Raw genomic sequence first — 15,096 nt, forward strand, 5'->3', positions numbered from 1 at the left:
CTTTCTAGTTTGGCTCGTCCTCGTTGTTAGCAATCCCGATGGACAAGGCGATATAGAAGAAACATGATGCTAAATCTTCAGTGAATACCTTTCGATCGATATGCCAATGACGCACGACATATTATTACTATACAAAGTAGCTAGTCATGTTGTCGTTGGTACTTGGTAGCTAGCTGCAGATCGTCCTCGAGTTCTACTGACTTGCTGGTATCAGTCATAATCTAGTTGACTAATCGACGACTGAAAGGTCAAAGGTACATTGTGCGACGACCGTAAGATCTAAGAAGGGTATAGTATCCAGCATCCACTTCTTGATAAAAACTTTCAAACCGGCCCTATCCCTATTGTAAGAGGACTTTTCTATATATTATTGGTGGGATAATAGCCATATATTAGCGAGTAAATCACCTTTCTACGTCGAGAGCTAAACGAAGCCTTCAAATGATTATAAATAATATATCATGTTGAGCATTAATATTCCCGGCCCCTTTATAGCTTATACGTATATTAGGTATATATACACCTTTTATATAAACATACAAAGAGAGTACTGTACGTAATGTTTCTGTTACTGGAAGTCCGGAAGAAACCCAGAGCACGTACAAGGTGTACGTCGACATGCGCGCTCAATTGGGCCGCCAGAGTTCTTTATGAGTTTTATCTCATTTTGTTAGTGTGTTCTTTTACTATATATTCTAGTCGATCATATTTCTGGGTGATCGTCACAGATTTGGTCTGTGTTTTGTTGTGAATTGTCCTCGTTAATAAGTTTCTTTCTCTCCTCGTTTTGTTGTAATTACTAGAGAACCACGGTGTGTAATAACCCTAAATTTCATTACATTATTTGATTCAATTTGAATTCTATTTAGTTATGAATTTCAGTTTAAATGAATATAATTGTTTGCAACGTTACGGAAACGGAAACGGAAACGTTCTCGGAACGTTTGAATTGAAAAACGTTACATTTCCGTAACGTTTATATCGACTTTTATTCTGTCGATCGTTTGCGAAAACTTCCTTCACGAAAGTTGTAGAACTCGTCAATACAAGTTCGTGGATATGTGACACGTTCGAATCAGAAGTCGTACGAAAAAGTTATTAACGACGGAAGTTAGTTTCCGATTTGAAAAAGGGTATAAAAGGAAAAATTTAAGGGTTAGGGTTTCCATTTTCGGAAACCTTTCACCCCGCCTCCCTTTTCCCTTTTCTCTCTCTCCCCTCGCGATTCTCTCCCTCCCCGAGCTCTCTCTCTCTCACTCACTGTCCTCGCCGGCGATCTCCATTATCGTTCGGCCGTGGTCTCCACCGCCAAGCACAGGAGCACTGCACGGCTCATCTCTGCAGACCCCGAGGTCAACGCATCTCCTCGCGATTGTTGTGAGCCTCCGCGCTCCAACCCGAGGCCGCAACCATCGCGCCACCATCGAGCACCACTTCGGCGACGCAAGGGCACGGGGGAGAGCTCCACGACGCCGACCCTCACCCCTCGACATGAATTCACAGGAGGAGACGTTCGATTTGGGCTGCAGCGGCATCAACCACTTCCCCTCGATTCCGAGACTCCACGGCGACTTCATTGAGCTCCTCCGGCGAATCCGACGGTTCAAAACATCGATTGAGGTGAGGGATTACGTATTTGGATTGTTGTGATGCTTGTTGTGAAATTTTGGATGAATTGGAGTTAAGGTTTAGGAGATCGGAGGAGGAATGGCGAAGGGAGGTTACCGCCGCCTTAGGCGGCGCGTATGGGCACGTGAAGGGTGTAGGGGGCGGCCTGAGGCCGTGGGGAGGTGGAGGAGGAAGAGAGGAGAAGTTTTGGGGTGGCGGTGGCGTGAAACGCGCCGTGGTTAGCCTCGGCGCGAGGGCCCCACGCACGGCCGGCCGGAGGTGGCGTGTGTGCCACACGCGCCGCCGTGTGAGGCGGTGGGAACAGTTTTGACAGAAGGGTATTTTGGTAATTTACGGTGTACGGTAAATGTAATTTTATTTACTACGGTAAATGTAATTAAATTTTACCTTCGGTAAATGTAAATCTAAATTACTTTAAGTAAATGTAAAAAGTAATTGTAAAAGGTAAATAGTAAATTTTATTTACTGAGATTGTATTTACATTTAAATCGTACGTTTACGTACAGAAATACGTATTAATATTTATACGTACAGAAATACGTATATAATATTTATACATACAGAAATACGTATTAATATTTATACGTACAGTAACCGTGAATAGTAACAGTGAACAGTAACACTGAACAGTAATTTCGTAAAAACCGAAAATTTGCTGAACAGTAACCGATTATTACTGTTTCGGCATTTAAAGGTTTACAAAACGATTCTAAATTTTTTTCTTATCTTTTCAAGGTGATCGTTAAATCGAGGAAAGGAATTATCTTCGGGAATTGTGGAATTACGCTCAAGTCATTAAGGTGAGTAAAATCTCACTGAATTACGAATCTACCCTCGTGGTGATTCAACATTTTGCAAGTGTGTTTATTAAATGAATTACAACATGTATATAATTTAGTGGACTACATATATACAGTATAATGGTAATAAGTACATATATATATATAGTTCATTAAATTACGTACTGTTATTAATTCATTAAAAATAGTCATTTCAGTGACAGAAAAATTGGGCATGTGTATGTGATTCAAATGGTACGATATGATGTGAGATTATCGTACGTAATTTTCAGGTGTTTATGAAATATGACATGTATAGGATATAGTGGACTATGTATATATTGTATAAATGGTAAATAAATACGAATATATATAGTTTGCTATATAATATACTGTTATGATTTTATTGTGGTTATATCGTGAAAGTTTTAAAACGTACAATATGATGTGAGATTATTGTACGTGATTTTAACATTGAGTTTGTTAAAATGTTGATTTGTCTTCGGACATGATTTTTGGTACAATATGATGTGAGATTATTGTACGTGATTTTAACATTGAGATTGTTAAAATGTTGATTTGTCTTCGGACATGATTTTTGGTACAATATGATGTGAGATTATTGTACGTGATTTTTAACATTGAGATTGTTAAAATGTGAATTGTCTTCGGACCTGATTTTTGGTATAATATGATGTGAGATTATTGTACGTGTTTGGCAAGTCGAAACCTAGCCTTTGGCCGGGCGAAAGTTACGATGCAGTTAGAGCTCTAGTCTGTCTGCCTTAGTACTGCATGTGAGATAACGGGTGGTTATCTGCTCATGGGTACTCAGTTTATTTGGATGTTGGGTAGCGAGTGGCTATCCAATATCAGCGGTGTATAACGAGAGGGGTAACAGATGTGTACCAGCGTTCTTGGTACCCGTATTATAAATGCATTTGGGTAACCAGAAGGGTTACTTAATTTCTCATGAGCGCTTCTTTTTCTTTGGGACAACCAGATGGGCCGTCCACTGACTCATGAGTGCATTTATATTTGTTTGATTTGTGGATTTTCGTATATATTGATATGCGAGTTATATATTTTCATTTTACTCATACGAGCTGTAAAGCTTACCGGGTTTGTGTTTACAATCCCGGTGCACCAATTCGATGGTGTAGTGGATAACTCCGCAGGTGTGGATTAGCGGGAATTGACGGACCGCTCAGAGGACTTGAAGTTATTTATCTCCAGCTTGCGTGAGGATTTGGTGTGACTATCTCGTGAGGATTATACATTTCCAATTTATATAATGTTGAATTATATGTTTGGTTTGTAATAATTGGTTTCTGAGTTGTATTGAGAACTCAGTGATGATCCGCTGTGCACGTTAAATGATTTCGATTTAAATTGAGATTGTTTTAGTGTTCTAACGACTTTGAAATTTTTGAGTTTTTAGGCTTGAAATTTTAGGGTCGTTACACGGTGTTCGTGATTTGACCAGCTCCACAGTTCTGTGTATGTAGGGCAAATCCTATTTTAATCTATTTATATAATATTCGGGAAATTTATAATTATTTACTAATTATTGTTCGAATATATTTAAATTGGTGGTGATCCGATTATATAGTACGAGGGAGAAAACGAAAGTGTTCGATCGATTTATACACATAAAATTTACCGTGACGGGTCAAGAGTTGACTTTTTTATCCGTTAGGAATCTCAGAAAACTTTATTCATGGAAGTCATAGAGTTTATCAATACGAATTCGTGGACACGCGGCACACCTAAATCAGAGTTCGTATGAAGAAGTTACGAATCAAAATGTATTTGGACATTTTTGAAAAATAGTATAAATAGGGGAATTAAAGAGAAAAGAGGGGAGAAAAATTAGAAATTCGGATCGGTACTGTTCATAGGTACTGTTCACCCCGAAAATCCCAGCTTCTTCTGTTTTTGGTGAGAATTGAGTGAATTATACATTTTCATTTATTAAAATACTGAGGTATAAATTAGTTATGTATTATTCGAGTCGAATGAGTTGTGCTGTAAACTCAGTTTCGCTATACTGTTATTATAAGATGATTTTAATATATTTGAGATTGTTTTAGAATTTTCATGATTTCGAATTTAAAATTTTATCATTCGAAATTTCGGGACTGTGACAATTTAATTTTTAAAAACTTCCTGGGTTAAATATCAGGAACTGATATATGTATTGATATCGGAATTTCGAAAAGTGTAAATTAACTTCTACATGTGGATATATGCAAAAGATTAAAAGAGTGATTACATCGATCAGCTTGACGTACTGTATCCAACAGCCAGCATTTATTGAAACATAAATACAAGAAAGATCAGTGTGTCTCCCCCAACAAATTATATCTCAAACTTTAATACTAAGATCAGAGCCATTAGAACTAGATTCAGGTATAGCATGTCCTTGGGGGGACCTAGCAAGGCGAAGCCATTTCTCTTCGGACAGTAGTTTTGCAAACCTTGTAAGAGCTTGTGCATTAGTTTCTTCAGTGAAAGCTTCATAATTACCGGTCTCTAAATTAACTCTAGAGACTGGTTTTTTCAGTAGGCCTTCCCCAACTTTCAAAAGATCGTCTAAATTCTTCTCTACTGCTATATCCACTGAAGATACTATCCCAGTTAGCGTGTCATCCTGCAATTGTTAAGTATGAATGATTAGCCAATCAACCTAGCTTGGTTTTTCCAGTTAATTCATTCATTCGTCCTGCATTATTGTCTTGAATAATTGCAGTACGTAATCATATTTTTATCTGTAGTACAAAATAGCAGGTAAGAAAGTATTTCAAAATACCTGAATTCGGAGATAGTTTTTTTCCGAGTGTAGGGCTTGGAAAACAACCGACAGGTTGAAATCGACCATATCAGAACTTGACTGACTGAAAACATCAATTAATGGGGTGTGTCCACCGCTGGTTAACCAATCCAACAAACCCCATTTGGCAGCAGCATGTGCATGATATTTCAGTTCTATCTTAGGTGAGCCAGTTCCTAATGATATGACTAAAAATCGACCATAATCCATGGGTTTAATGGGAAAGAAGTCTGAACTTCCCTTGAGTATCGTCTTTGTTACTTCACCAAGAGCAACTAAAGTCTGGAAATAAGAGGAGGACAAAGCATATGTTAAAGGCATATTTAAAGAGGAATACCCCATTTACACCAGCTAATGGACTATTTCATTTATGTACGTACTTACCGGGTTATTTGCACAAACCCCGCCATCAATAAGGTTAAATTCTCTTACTTTGCCTTGGATGTCTTCAGTTTCAAAATAATGAGCTGGGAGATAAGTAGGTGCAGCTGATGTTGAAATGCATATATCTCTCAGTAAAGCATCGGAGCATGGCTTGCTTTTCACCTAGCCAAATTAAAATTTACAATCGATCAGTTTTAAATAAACTGTACATGACATTTTGAACACTAAAATTGAAAAGTGTAAAGAAAGCTAACCTCAAAGCTGGAAAAGATAGTTGGCTGGAGTTGTTTTATGTCAAATGTGGGGATAACCACATTAGTCAGTGTCTTGTTTAGCTTTTTGTCACCTAATTTTTCCCTAACTAAGTTGTGGAGATACTTTCCATCGTACTTCGGTCCTGCTAGAGCTTTGATAATCTTTATAGCATGAGGAAACAATGGACAACTGTTGTTTGAAACATTAAAGAACATATTAGTAACTAAGCTATGGAAATATCAATTGAAGAGTTAGAGTTAAATGAACTGCCATTCTATTCACATAAAAACAGCACTTACTGCCTCTGGGGGAATATTTTAGGGCAGTGCGTAAGGTAGAAATCCTTAATATCTTTTGCAGCAAACACAGGGAGGTTGTTGTTGTTCTCGTCTGGAGTTGCAATCATGGCAGTTACAAGACCACCAGTGCTAGTCCCAGCAATCACATCAAAATAATCTGCAAGTCTTGCATCCTCACCATCTATTTTCTGCAACATTCATCACATATATCATATCCAATAATCAGTACTTGATATATGATCAATATCAATCTCTCAGCAAAAATGCTGGATGATCGAATCAAATCAACTAAGCCTGCACAATATTCTACCTGAAGCTCGGATTCAAGGTAATCGAGGATGGCTGCTGGGATAAGGCCTCTTATTCCACCCCCATCAATGCTCAAAATAGTGACTAGGTTTCCGAAGGTTGGGGGCTGTAGAGGTATGCTCTTTGTGCTCGCCATGGTCAAGCAACTCAGAGTTATAGTTGCAGCTTTACAAGAGATAGTAGGAGAAAAGGAGAGTCTTTGAGCTTTAGAGGATGCTTTTAGACAAATAGATAGAGTTCTTGATTCACTTTGTGAGTTTCCATTGACAGATCAAATATGGTACTTATAGCGTACTCCTCATGCGCAACTCGATCTTGTCCCGGGAAAGAACCCAGAAAGAGATTAGATAATCGAATTCAATGAATTGGCTTTCGATTGAACAATATATATTATTCAACTTGGACTGGCTTGTCTACTAAAAATGGAGAATTCGATTATCCAGTCAAACCTTATACACTCTTTGGCTCTTCTCTACAAGAAGAAATGAATTAAAGCTCGCTGTGTTCCTCTAGGTCATGGACATGTCACAATAAGTGAGAATAGAATTCGAAGAATTTTAGGTGAGACTCTCCATGAGACTTGTAGGTAATCAATGTGAGACCATATGCATACATAGTTAGGCCAAAACGATCAAAAGCTGCCTCCATTAAGAATCAATGCAGATAATCCCTTGGGATATTAATTTGAAAGTTCTTTATAGCATGGTTGCGGACAATGAATGCGTGTGCCTAGTTAAATTCCATAGTTTCCAACATTGTATTAAAAATTTAGAATTCTTCACGCGCTAGAGTTTGATTCGTGAAAGGCTACGATGAATCATAACTGAAAGCAGCCTGTTTGATTCTTATATGGCCTGCCAGCTGAAGATTGGGCGACGCACTTATCTGAAATGAAAAAAATTGAATGGTCCATTCAAATTTGCCCACAGATATCTAGCTATATCAACTTTAACTTGATTTTGTAAAATCTGAAGAAATTTCTATGGTCATATGTTTCTCGATCATGGAATTTGAATTCAAGTTCAAAGGACTTAGTATTATCGATTTGTATAACTTGATTAGCTAGCTGCAATCAAAAGTGAATAGTTAAATAATTACATACTGTCCATTGGTGAAACATTACAGATCACTGTAGTAATTTGTTGGTAAGCTTGTTCTATTGGTAGCAGAACTTCTAAAAAGTCCTTGATTGCATCAAGTCCCTCAGCCAACTCAATGTGCATAATCTGTACTAAAACACACGTACACATGCATAATAGACAGTTAAGTACTATATTTGTCCGGGGTTATGTATCTCAATTCCTAATAATTAAGGACAGTAAGTAGCTAGCTAGCTGAAATTCTGTAGGCAGTGAATTGATAATTACTACCATATATAATTGTATGAGAAGATACATATTAGTTGCAGTAAAATGATCAATGAGTCTGGCTCAATAGTATATGTTTTTCCAAAATAAAAATATCTTCTAAAACTAAAATGCAGTACAAGAATGAAGTTTGGTGTTGAATTGTTTATGCGTTAGATTATTACATTCCAGTACAGTAATTAAGTTTGCTTCTGTCTTTATAGAGTAATATGTATTTTTTTGGTACTAATCTCTAAACTTGTTGTTTCTATATCCGTGTGTTTACTGACGAAAACCAGAGACTATTTTGAAAAAGAATGATAATGCAAGTGGATCAAACCCTAAATTTGTTTTCTTGACCCAAACCCTAACTGCGTGTACCTAGAAAACCAGGCCAGCTACTTAGCTAGCTTGCACAGTTTTCAAACGTGCTAGATCTGTGGATTTTATACGTAGTAAGCTCGATCTGGTATAATATATGAGTACGATGGGAAGATAAACTTAAAAACTAGCCGGTATAGACATTCTGACCCAAACCCTAGCGATGAAATTACATGACCTTAGTTCTTATCGATCACATGCCATTTAGGTCTCATAAGAATCAATTAACTATTAATTCCCTCAGGGGGATCAATGTTCAAGAACCCAGGAACGTACAATGAACAACCGCCCATGTGTATATATCGATTACATAACTTCGTACTGTCTGCTGCTCGATTTAGAAGGGCGAATGCAGGAGACAAAGAAGATTGGTAGATTTAATCATGGCGGCTTCGGTTTCAGTTTAATTAACCTTCCAATCGTAACTTAATTAATTTGCTTTAAGCGAGCGCGAAGGTCGTCCGTTATTATAGTTCGTTGACCAACAGGTAAAGAAGTATATAATTTCCGATCTAACTGACCAACTGGTCAAATTCACGACAATAACAGTGGAATTTCTGTTGCTGGATTTTTCAGAAAGAATGAAAGATCTAGCTGCACGTGTAACGACTCTAAAATTTTAAACTTAAAAAAAACTCAAAATTTCAAGTCATTAAACACTAAACAATTTCAATGAAATCGAAATCATTAAAATGCCACAGCGGATCATCTCTGAGTTCAAAATACAACTCAGTTAAATCGATTATTACAAACCAAATTATAATTCAACATTATAATAAATGGAAATGAATAATCCTCACAAGATAGTCACACAATTCCCACACAAGCTGGAGGTAAATAACTTCAAGTCCTCTGAGCGGTCCGTCAATTCCCGCTAATCCACACCTGCGGAGTTATCCACTACACCATCGAATTGATGCACCGGGATTGTAAACACAAACCCGGTAAGCTTTACAGCTCGTATGAGTAAAATGAAAATATAATTCGCATATCAATATATACGAAAATCCAGAAATCAACAAATATAAATGCACTCATGAGTCAATGGACGGCCCATCTGGTCGTCCCAAAAAAATATGAAATAAATCGCTCATGAGAAATTAAGTAACCCTTCTGGTTACCCAAATGCATTTATATTACGGGTACCAAGAACGCTGTGTAACGACCCCAAAATTTCAAGCCTAAAAACTCAAAATCTCAAAGTCGTTAGAACACCAAAAACAATCTCAATGAAAATGAAATCATTTAACGTCCACATCGGATCATCTATGAGTTCCAAATACAACTCAGCCAAACCGATTATTACAAACCAAATTTATAATTCGACATTACATATGATGGAAAATGTAATAATCCTCACAAATAAAATCACTCCAATTCTCACACACAAAATCCACGCTAGAAATCTCACCACGTACGACTTCAAATCTCCGGAGTCGTCACTCGATCTCCACTAATCAGTACCTGCGGAATTATCCCCTACACCATTGAATTGGTGCACCGGGATTGTAAACACAAACCCGGTAAGCTTATAGCTCGTATGAGTAAAATGACAATACAGTTCGCATATCAATATATACGAAAAATCACAATCAACAAATATAAATGCCCTCATGAGTCAATGGACGGCCCATCAGGTTGTCCCAAAGAAATATGAAAATAAAACGCTCATGAGAATTTAAGTAACCCTTCTGGTTACCCAATTGCATTTATAATACGGGTACCAAGAACGCTGGTACACATCTGTTACCCCTCTCGTAATACACCGCTGATATTGGATAGCCACCCGCTACCCAACATCCAAAACAATCTGAGTACCCATGAGCAGATAACCACCCGTTACCTCACATGCAGTACTAAGGCAGACAGACTAGAGCTCTAACTGTATCGTAACTTTCGCCCGGCCAAAGGCTAGGTTCCGACTTGCCAAACACGTACAATAATCTCACATCATATTGTACCAATCACGTCCGAAGACAAATCAACATTTTAACAATCTCAATGTTAAATCACGTACAATAATCTCACATCATATTGTACCAAAAATCATGTCCGAAGACAAATCAACATTTTAACAATCTCAATGTTAAAATCATGTACAATAATCTCACATCATATTGTACAAATCAAAATCACATGCTCGATATTTAAATCTCGTCATCGAAATGACATAAATCACGTTAAAATCATAACAGTATATTATATAGCAAACTATATATATATATATGTACATATTTACCATTTATACAATATATATATAATCCATTATATCATATACATGTCATATTTCATAAACACGTCCGAAGACAAAACTCGTCCGAAGGCAAAACATTTTAACAAACTCATGTTAAAACCACGTACAATAATCACACCTCATATTGTACAAAAATCAAATCACATGCTCAACATTTAATTCTCGTCATTCGAAATGACAAATTCCAATGAATTCATAACAGTATATAATATAGCAAACTATATTTATATGTACTTATTACCATTTATACAATATATACGTAATCCACTATATTGTATGTAATATCCCACATCGGCCAACGGAGAGGGGGTGATGCGTCTTATATGTATGCCCACCTCTATCTAACACGAGGCCTTTTGGGGGCTCAACGGCTTCGGAGGAGAGAAGAACTCCGAAGTTAAGCATGCTTGGCCCAGGGCAATCCCAGGATGGGTGACCCACTGGGAAGGTGCTTCTGAGCTCCCAAAAACAAAACCGTGAGGGCTATGCCCAAAGCAGACAATATCGTGTTACGGCGGAGCGGTCCGGGTCGTGACATTATTGTAATAACCCTCGTTTTTTAAACGATATTTGATTGAATTAAATTCTATTAAGTTGAGAAGTTTGTTTTAAACCGAATATGATTACTTGCAAACGTTATGAAACGGGAACGGAAACGTTCCGAGAACGTTTAATAAGAAAACGTTACGTTTCCGAACGAATTTATCGACTTTTATTTTGTCGCTCGGTTGTGAAAACTTTCTTCACGGAAGTTGTAGAGCTCGTCGATACGAGTTCGTGGATATGTGACGCGTTCAAATCGGACGTCGGAGGTAAAAGTTATTAACGTCGGAAGTTAGTTTCCGATTTGGAAACTAGTATAAATAGATAATTATGGAATTAGGGTTTCCATAATCAGAAACCCTTTCTCTCTCTTCTCTCTCATCCCGCCGCTCTCCCCTTTTCTTTCTCTCTCTCTCTCTCTCTCTCTCTCCCTCCCCGACCTTCACTCTCTCTCCCCGATCTCCGACCTCCAGCTCTCCGTGGCCTGCACCGCCGACTCCATCAACCTTGCAAGCTCGACGCGGCCCCCCTCCAAGCAAGCCACAGCCTCCAGCGCCGACGTGAAGCTCCGATCGTCCCTCAAGAAATCGAACCAGTCGGTCCAAACTCTCCGACGAGTTTCGGCACTCCCAAGGCCGAAATAGGTGAGGTTTCCATCAAATAGGATGTAGTGATGCTTGTTGTGTGATTTTTGTGTTGTTTTTGGTTGGATTAATGGAGATTTGGAGGAGATCGGAGGGAGAGGAAAGGGGGGGAGACACCGTCGCGATGAGTGGCGCGTGTGAGGGCGTGGGTAGGCTAGGGGCAGCGTGAGCCCGTGAGAAGGGCGGAGGTAGAAGGAGGGTGATTTTGGGCCGGCGGTGGCGTCACACGCGCCGTGGGTGGCTTCGGCGAGTGAGCCCCACGCGCCGCCTGCCGGCGGGTGGCGCGTGTGCCCCACGCGCCGCCACGTGCGGTGGTGTGACATTTTTATCCGATAGGGGTATTTTGGTAATTTACTGTGTATGGTAAATGTAAATGTAAATTTTATTTACGTATGGTAAATGTAATTAAGTTTTACCTACGGTAAATGTAATTATAAATTACTTTCAGTAAATGTAAAAAGTAATTTGTAAAAGGGTAAATTAGTAAATTTTATTTACTGAATTTGTATTTACATTTAAATAGTACGTATACGTACAGAAATACGTATTAATATTTATATGTACAGAAATACGTATATAGTATTTATACGTACAGAAATACGTATTAATATTTATACGTACAGAAATATGTATATAATATTTATACGTACAGAAATACGTATTAATCGTATATTTGCACAGTAACCGTGAATAGTGAACAGTAACTTCGTATAAACCAAAATTGCTGAACAGTAGCCGTTTATTACTGTTTTGGCATTTAAAGGTTTACGAAACGATTCTAAATGCTTGTCTTATCTTTTTAAGGTGATCGCTAAATCGAGGAAAGGGATTATTATCGGAAATTGAGGAATTACGCTCAAGTCAATAAGGTGAGTAAAATCTCACTGAATTACGAATCTACCCTCGTGGTGATTCAACATTTTTGCAAGTGTGTTTATTTAATGAATTACAACATGTATATAACTTAGTGGACTACGTATATATAGTATAATGGTAATAAATACATATATATATATATATAGTTCATTAGATTACATACTGTTATTAATTCATTAAAAATAGTCATTTCGGTGACAGAAAATTGTGCATGTGTGATTTTAATGGTACGATATGATGTGAGATTATCGTACGTAATTTTTCAGGTGTTTATGAAATATGACATGTATATGATATAGTGGACTATGTATATATTGTATAAATGGTAAATAAATACGAATATATATAGTTTGCTATATAATATACTGTTATGATTTTTATTATGGATATATTGTGAAAGTTTTAAAACGTACAATATGATGAGAGATTATTGCACAAGTGATTTTATCACGGAAAATGTGAAATATTGTGATTTGTCTTCGGACGTGATGTGTGGTACAATATGATGTGAGATTATTGTACATGTGAGGCAAGTCGGAACCTAGCCTTTGGCCGGGCGAAAGTTACGACACAGTTAGAGCTCTAGTCTGTCTGCCATAGTACTGCATGGGAGGTAACGGGTGGTTATCTGCTCATGGGTACTCAGCTTGTTTTGGATGTTGGGTGGCGGGTGGTTACCCAACATAAGCGGTATACTAAGTGAGGGGTAACAGATGTGTACCAGCGCTCATTAGTTACCATTTTGTGAAAATATTAGAGTAACCAGATGGGTTGCTCGTTTTCTCATGATTTTCATTATACTGTGTTGATGTGGAGTTGTGTCTTTTATGAGACGAGAGTTATTTTAATATTTTACTCATACGAGCTGTAAAGCTTACCGGGTTTGTGTTGCAATCCCGGGGCACCAATTTCAATGGTGTAGGGGATACTTCCGCAGGTGCTGAGTAGTGGTGATTGAGTGACGACTCCGAAGACTCGAAGTCGATCGCATCCAGTCATGGTGAGGTTCCAGCGTGGATTGTGTGTGAGATTTGGTGTGATTTTATTTGTGAGGTTGTTGTGAGGATTATACAATTCCATTTGTTATATGTTGAATTATCATTTGGGTTTGTAATAATCGGCTTGACTGAGTTATATTTTAAACTCAGATGTGATCCGCTGCGACATTAAAATGATTTCGATTTCATTGAGATTATTTTTGTGTTTAACGATTTTAAGATTTTGAGTTTTGAAGCTTGAAATTTTAGGGTCGTTTCATTGTATACGTGTCGTAATTCAATATTAAAAACTCTTCCAAAAATCTTGGAATCACCGCAAGGGTAGATTCGTAAATAAGTGAGATATTACTCACCTTATCGAGTCGAGCGTAATTCCACAATTTCCGAAGATAATTACTTTCCTTGCTTTATAGATCACCTTGAAAAGATAAGAAAATAATTTAGAAACGTTTCGTAAACCTTTAAATGCCGAAACAGTAATAATCGGTTACTGTACAGCAATTTTCGGTACTGTTCACTGTTACTGTGCACGGTTACTATTCACGTATTAATGTACAAATACGCATCCAATACGTATCTCTGTACGAGTACATACTGTTTACGTTTTTATGTACGTATACATACTGTTTTACGTATTTCTGTACGTATAAACACTTTTCCAAAAATACATATTGTTTCACTAAATATTAATTACTGATTTACCCTTCTGAAATTACTTTTACATTTACTGAAAGTAATTTATATTTACAATTACCGTACGTAAATAAAATTTACATTTACATTTACCGTACGTAATTAAAATTTACATTAACCGTACGTAAATCACCTTTTTACATTTACCGTACGTAAAAATAAATTACAAAATTACTCTTTTCGGAAACACTGTTCACGCCGCCGCACGTGGCGGCGCGTGGGGTGCACGCGCCACCTCCGGCAGGCCGCGCGTGGCGCTTACGCGCCACTCACTGTGGCAGCGCGTGGGGCACACGCGCCGAGCCCAAAACCGGCGCGTAGCACGTCACCGCCGCCCCAAATCTCTTCTCCTTCCTCCCCTCTTCCTTCCCACGGTCTCAAACCACTCCTAACCTAACACACGCACCCACACGCGCCGCCCAAGGCGGCGGTAAACCCTCCTCCTCCTCCTCCGACCTCCTAAATCTTAACTCCAATTCATCCAAAATTTCACAACAAGCATCACAACTGTAACGACCCTAAAATTTCGAGCTTAAAAACTCAAAATTCTAAAGTCGTTAAACACAAAATAATCTCAATAAATCGAAATCATTAAAGTGTAACAGCGGATTAATTCTGAGTTCTCAATACAACTCAAACAACCAATTATTACAACCCAAATTTATAATCCATACATAAAATGGAAATGTAATAATCCTCACAAATCACTCACAAATCTCACAAATAAAATTTACACAAATTCTCACACACAAGTCCACACTAAAAACCTCACCGCAAGTAGAATATGAACGACTTCAAGCCTCTGTAGTCGTCACTCAACCTCCACTAATCAGCACCTGCGGAATTATCCCCTACACCATCGAATTGGTGCAC

General features: G+C 38.0%; 1 protein-coding gene across 1 annotated transcript; it reads right to left on the reverse strand.

The window, feature by feature from the left end:
- Nucleotides 1-4,578: 4,578 nt before the first annotated feature.
- LOC126785431 (patatin-like protein 2) lies at nt 4,579-6,942 on the reverse strand. The gene is made up of 6 exons (XM_050511123.1): nt 6,490-6,942; nt 6,180-6,367; nt 5,880-6,069; nt 5,626-5,787; nt 5,221-5,523; nt 4,579-5,061 (listed from the first exon to the last, which is right to left on the reverse strand). The coding sequence occupies exons 1-6, from the start codon at nt 6,622-6,624 to the stop codon at nt 4,777-4,779; spliced, it is 1,263 nt and encodes a 420-aa protein (XP_050367080.1). The 5' UTR covers nt 6,625-6,942; the 3' UTR covers nt 4,579-4,776.
- Between the last annotated feature and the right edge of the window lie 8,154 nt (nt 6,943-15,096).

Source organism: Argentina anserina, chromosome 2 (genome assembly GCF_933775445.1).
Source record: "Argentina anserina chromosome 2, drPotAnse1.1, whole genome shotgun sequence".
NCBI classification, from domain to species: domain Eukaryota; kingdom Viridiplantae; phylum Streptophyta; class Magnoliopsida; order Rosales; family Rosaceae; genus Argentina; species Argentina anserina.

Excerpts from the sequence above, each read along its gene's own strand:
- LOC126785431 (XM_050511123.1), bottom strand. The coding sequence starts at position 6,624 with ATGGCGAGCACAAAGAGCATACCTCTACAGCCCCCAACCTTCGGAAAC. Across the intron at positions 5,788-5,879 it reads CTATCTTTTCCAGCTTTGAG|GTGAAAAGCAAGCCATGCTC; the intron begins GTTAGCTTTCTT and ends TAATTTGGCTAG. Across the intron at positions 5,524-5,625 it reads GGGTTTGTGCAAATAACCCG|ACTTTAGTTGCTCTTGGTGA; the intron begins GTAAGTACGTAC and ends TCTTATTTCCAG.